This window comes from Corvus kubaryi, unplaced genomic scaffold (genome assembly GCF_017639235.1).
Source record: "Corvus kubaryi isolate FWS band 111438036 unplaced genomic scaffold, C.kubaryi_AGA036_p1.0 37397, whole genome shotgun sequence".
Classification (NCBI taxonomy): domain Eukaryota; kingdom Metazoa; phylum Chordata; class Aves; order Passeriformes; family Corvidae; genus Corvus; species Corvus kubaryi.
The window spans coordinates 6,669,443-6,675,442 of record NW_024581136.1 but is presented as its reverse complement, the minus strand read 5'-3'; the positions used below and the strand labels follow the sequence as shown (position 1 = coordinate 6,675,442).

Below are 6,000 nucleotides of genomic sequence, written 5' to 3'. Positions count from 1 at the left end.
CCCTCTAGAGCAGGATGCCATTAATGCCAGGGGTGTGGGTTCAATCCGTCTAGGACCATTCACTTAACAGTTGGACTCAATGATCCTTGTGGGTCCCTCCCAGCTCAGAATTGTTAGTGATTTCTGTGTGTTCTTAAAGCTGGCTGCAGGCAGTGATTGTTCTTTGCTTCCCCTGCTGGTAGTTTCCTGTGGGGTAAGCTGTGTCTGAAGATCTTGGAGGGGAGAATTGTTTGCAAGGTTTTTATGAAGATCACTAGTAAAGAGCAAGGAGCATCTGTGAGAGACAGGTATCAGTGTCGTTAATGAAACAGCTGGTGTACAGGATGTAATCCTGTTAAGTGCCAGTGCAGTAATCCATCCTAGAGATGAGGTAAGGTATAGGCCATACAGAAATGGAAAGGATTAAACCTTCTGCTGAATTTGTAAAGAGAGAAATCATCTGTTGTCCCTGCTTCAGCCCTGTTTTCTGGTTCTTGGATAAAGCTGTGAAAGTGTGGCACAAGGCTGTGTTACCCAGACCCTATATATGTACTGCTTCTAGAGTTGATAGTGAAGTGTAGGAGTTATTGAGCTCTTGTTTGTTTCCCCTTGCTGCCTTACTGAAAGAAAACAAAAGCTTGGCTGTATGTTACATATTGCTGAGAAACAGGGTTCTTAGTATTAATCTATTTAGCTGTCTCTCTAGGGCAAAATATGTATGTACAGATGACTCTAGATGTAATCTAATGCACGTACTAAAAAGACATTGTTAATCTGGCATTCTAAGCTTGACATCCCTCAAATATTTGCAAACTTACTTTAATCTGCACAGTTTGATCGTGAACACTTCAGTGAAGTCTTTGTTGACCTAAAATGGTTTGAAAGTAAAGTGGGCAATAAATACCTCAACGAGGCAGCTGGGATTGCAGCAGAGGAAGCCAGAAAAAATAAACAAAAGAAACAAAAGGTCAGTGTTTTATATGCACAATTTTGGAAATAAGAATGTAACTTTTTGCAAATCAGTAATTTGATCTTAGAGAAATTAAGTGGCATAAACCTCTGTGTCAAGATTTTTTTTTTAAACCAGAAAAGATAGTAAATTGTAACAGTTTGCATTTTGGCTGTATGCATTGGTGGTTGCAAGTGATGAAATGGTAAAGTCAGGGTCAGGTGCTCATGATTTTTAAAGTCTTGTAGAACTGTATTTAATGCTTTGCTGTTCCTCAAAAGCAGCAGAACTTAACTTTTTTGTGAGTTACGGTCAAGCCTGCTATGCTTCAGAATATTACATTTTAAACCATAGCCTGCTGGAAGTATATATTTCAGATACACTATAGAACTTTCATGTATGTCTTGGTATTGGCTAACTATTTGACAACAAATAGAGAAAGAGCAATTTCATTGCTGCGAGCTGTCTCAGATTAGTATTTAACTTGTAATTCTAGATATAACTAATTAATAAGGAACAGCACGTTGTATATATGTGTGTACTACTACAGAACAGTATCTTGTCTCTGCCCCAGTGTCAAGTTCCCCACCACCAATTCCATTGACTGCCATTCACTATATGCCTTTAGCAGGGTGTAGAGTAGCAGGAGAAAATTCCTTTGCATTTAATCTGTCTCTGTATATTGTTATCCTGTTCTTTCTGTACTAAGCAGTTTTGGAAACAGTAGCATTTTGGAACACGAATGTTCAGGTATTTTTTTAAAAGTAGTTAACATTTTGAGACTGCTTCTTTTGTCTGATCTGTCCTTTTGGTCTGCTTAAATAATCTTCTGGAAGCAATTTTAAGAGAAGGAAATGGGCTTTATAAGAAATCATAATATTTATACATTTTGATTATAGTATTTTGAGTTGCAGGTTAGATGGTTTTGATTGAGGTCCGTGCATATTAACCTGTATTTTTACATTATCTCAAATCTTAATTGGCTCAGGAAAATTCTATATCTTTGGCTGCTTTAGAAAAAAATGAAGGTGAAGTGACCCCTAAAAGTAAGTGCAAAAAATTTTTCCATACACATATAACAAAAAACCCCCATGTTAATATGTGTATAGATTTCAAAGAAGTGTAAGAATTGCTTGTCAGAGATGGCCTTAATCTGAATGTAAGACTTACGTAGTCAGCAGTTGGGAAGTGGAACTGTTTTGGTGAGAGAGAGTGGGGCTAAAGCTTTAGAGGTGCTTCTTCCCTGACCTGTGTTTCCATGATGAGTTAAAGGAATTAATGAAAAAATCTTTGATAATATTATGTGCTTAATAATTTTGTGCATAGGTATTTTCTTATATGGGGGGGGGACAGATAAACAGATTTTTGTATGGCTTTAGGGTTTTTGGTTGTACTTACATTTTTAAACTCGTTCTACTTGTAGGACATGTTTTTTGCTCATGTTTTGAAATTATTTGTCAAGAATGTATAAATATTACTATATGATATTAGATTATGTTGCAGAACATAAGTAAATTTTAAAATTCATTTTAATGTTTTCTCAGATTTTTTTCTGTTGGCTTATATTATCTTCTCTGTTCTTGTAATTGGGCTAAAAAGTGGGTTGCCTGTCTTAAAAATTCCAGAATTTCTCTGGGTGAAGATTTTGTTTGATTGTTTCATGTTACTTTCAGTGCAAGGAAGGTGTGAGCACCTATAGCTTTGAATTGCAGAGTAAAGTTAAGAGATTAAGTCAGAAGTGAGTGTTTTCAAACTTTATTGTAGTAGAGAAATCAATGTTAATCCTCTTTTTTCATGACTGGTTTTCCAGCCACTTTGGAAGATGAACCAGAAGATGATGATCTGTTTGAAACTGAGTTTAGGCAATACAAAAGAACTTACTACATGACAAAAATGGGTGTAGAAGTAGTGTCTGAGTAAGTTTATGCTTCTTTCCCCGCCCCAAATGCTGAAGACAAGTCTTTGTAGATATGTATTAGAGACATACATTTGTAAATATGCATTAGAGACTATTTACAAGGGTGTGTAGTGACAGGACAAGGCATAATGGCTTCAAAGTGAAAAGGAGCAGGTTTACGTTAGATATTAAGGAAGAAATATTTTACTGTGAGGGTGGTGAGGCACTGGAGCAGGTTGCCCAGAGGAGTTGTGGATGTCCCATCCATGGAAGTGTTCAAGGCCAGGTTGAGTGGGACTTTGAGCAATCTGGTCTATGGAAGGTGTCCCTGCCCATGGCAGAGAGTTGGAACTAGATGATCTGTAAGGTCTGTTCCAATCCCAAACGTACTGTGATTCTAATACAAGACAGAATATTCATCCTATGTTAAAAGTAGAGAATACATGGCAGAGTACTGCAGTGGTGATGATTTTGTCTAATGCAACAGGAGCTGCGAGTCAAGTTTTCTGTAATAAGTATTTGAGGACCAGGAGGAAATGAATCTAGAAAATCATGGTATTATTATGTTCCCAAAATGTTCTATCTTCATTTCTGTGTATAAGAAGTATAATGTATGCTGAGTACGTTTTATGTACCTGTAAAAATGAGAAAACCAATAAGTATCTTTCCTTTTTCTTTTAAGTGCCTTCTTGGCTGATCAAGCTGAATGTTATGTCCAGGCAATACAGTGGATTTTGCATTATTATTACCATGGAGTTCAATCATGGAGCTGGTAAGAAAAAACATTAAATGAGAAACTGCTGAAAGATAGAGTGGTATTTCACTTTGTATGCTGGGAGCATTTAATGTAGTTTGGTTTGTTTCTGATCTGTGAACATTGCTGTGCTGTAATTAAGTCAAGTAACTTAGGGGTTTTTTTAACCTGCAGGTATTACCCTTATCATTATGCACCTTACCTGTCAGATATTCACAACATCAGTGAATTCAAAATCAAATTTGAATTGGGAAAACCTTTCATGCCATTTGAACAGCTTCTTGCTGTACTTCCAGCAGCTAGCAAAGATCTGCTACCTAAATGCTACCAGGTAGGATATAGAATTAAATTGCATTATCTATGTACTGCTTACTCATTGTCTGCTTTATTTTATTTTACTCTTTTAATGATGTTTTTGCATGTCTTGTTAATGATATTCTATCTCTACATTCTAGATGTATGGTTAAATATTCTACTTGTTACTGTATTTAGTACGTTGTAAAGTTAGTAATAAATACAAAATTTTATATTTGCTAAGCAATTTCCAACTAGGGCAGTTAAGTGTTTCATTCCTTTACGGCCTTTAATTGGTTTTAATACCAGCCTTCCTACAATTAATGCTAAATTGCCTTTGATGTAAACTCTATTGTATCTTTCTAGCATTTGATGACTAGTCAAGACTCTCCTATTATAGAATATTATCCACCTGATTTTAAAACTGACCTAAATGGTAAACAGCAGGAATGGGAAGCTGTAGTACTAATCCCGTTTATTGATGAGGTAAGTTCTTTCAGCATCTGCTGTCCATAAAAGCTGCATAACAAGACTACTAAATTTCTCAATTAATCAACAGTTAGACATGCAATTAAGTGCAAGTTTAAATTAACACTTGATAAGATCGCAGAAAAATATAAATGTTTGCTGCTTGGGGAATAAGTCTAGATTAAGTTACCACAAGTAAAGTTAGTTTCAGGTGGCAGAAGTCCTCAGTAAGGGCTGTGGGCTTGGTGTTGTTAAAATTTTTAATCAGCTGTTCAAATATTTTGGTTCAGATTCTTTGAGAAAAATATTCTGTTCCTGTGTACATATAAAAATACAGAAGATCTGTTGGTAAAATAAAAGAAAGACTTGGAAAAAAGAAAGTATTTTTGCAGGAAATCTCTTCACTTGAACACCAGTAATAAGAAAGCATTAATGGAGAGAAAAAAAATAGTACTTTCCTTTTGCATATAGGATAACAGTATTAGGTAAGGCTACCCTTTGGAAATAGGCTTTCAGAAAGGTGATCTTTATTCTCCAAAGCCATTCCATGGTAATTGTTCAGAGAGCACTTTTGTCAGGGACATGAGGAAGGGTGAGGCTGCAACTGGAAAATGAGCACATTGGGTATCTGGACTTCCCAGGTTACTTTCTCAGTGTAAATGTTTCCATGCTAATTTTTGTTGCCAGTTTCACATGTGCTAATTTCTCCAAAATTTAGAAGCGACTGCTGCAGGCCATGGAATCCTGTAATAAGGGCCTAAAAGAAGAGGAGAAACGAAGAAACACTCACAGTGCTTGCTTAATGTACTGGTATGACAAAGATGCTGAGTTCCAGTACCTCTCACCATGGCCCGAGAAATTCCCTGCAATAGAACGATGTCACACGAGGTAACACTGGCATAACTATTTTAAAGTAAGCTAAAAGTAGTTGGAGGACTTTTATTAACATTTTAACCAAACCTTGCATATGCCAGTCTATACATTGAGAAATGAAAGATACTGAATTAGATGTTGCCTGCTTTGGATGGCACAGTAAAAGTATTGTCCCTTCAGATGTTACTTTGCAAAACAGATGAACCAATGCTAAGTCGTCAAGAACAATCTAGGATATTACTAAACTTTGTGTGACAGAGGATGAAAGACTGGTACAAATATCTGATAAATAGTGATCATTTATTGGCATGCTAATTCCAGAGTATTTTTTTTTTCAAATGTAAACATTTGGATCCAGTGCAGAGTTTAACCCAAGTTTGTTTTTCACCACCTTCTCAATGAAGGTAGCCAGCTTGATTTCACACAGACTGAAGATGAAATGGAAACATAACGTTAATAGTAGTCAAAGCAGAGTAGAGGAGGAATGCCTGTTGCTGGATTACAGTCAGTAAAGAATGGATAGTTGTGAAGATGGATGATACCATATGGAACCATTGCTAGTTAGAATTTGGTAATAACAATTACTTAAATAAAATAGTGAGTTTGGCATATATGCTAAAGTTTTGTCTTTTTCCTAATGAGTAGGCTCTTTGCAGCAGTAGTATGGGGCTTTTTGTAGTCCTTTCTATATATTCCAAGTGACATAAATTAGTTGCCGGAAAGCAAAGGGTTTGTCAATTAATGAGTGTTTGAATGAGTAGTGAGATTTTCTAGAGCTGAAGGTCA

General features: G+C 36.1%; 1 protein-coding gene across 5 annotated transcripts in view; it reads left to right on the top strand.

The window, feature by feature from the left end:
* The window catches only part of XRN1 (5'-3' exoribonuclease 1), a 42,010-nt gene that overhangs the window by 8,792 nt on the left and 27,218 nt on the right, over positions 1-6,000 (top strand). For all 5 annotated transcript variants that reach the window (XR_006018434.1, XM_042042506.1, XM_042042505.1 and 2 more), the window contains exons 10-16: positions 812-946; positions 1,911-1,974; positions 2,739-2,844; positions 3,508-3,597; positions 3,754-3,910; positions 4,240-4,359; positions 5,060-5,229. Coding sequence is in view for 4 of the 5 variants with exons in the window: in XM_042042506.1 (XP_041898440.1) it covers positions 812-946; positions 1,911-1,974; positions 2,739-2,844; positions 3,508-3,597; positions 3,754-3,910; positions 4,240-4,359; positions 5,060-5,229 (842 nt within the window). In the remaining variant the exon portion in view is untranslated. The remainder of the gene's footprint in view (positions 1-811; positions 947-1,910; positions 1,975-2,738; positions 2,845-3,507; positions 3,598-3,753; positions 3,911-4,239; positions 4,360-5,059; positions 5,230-6,000) is intronic.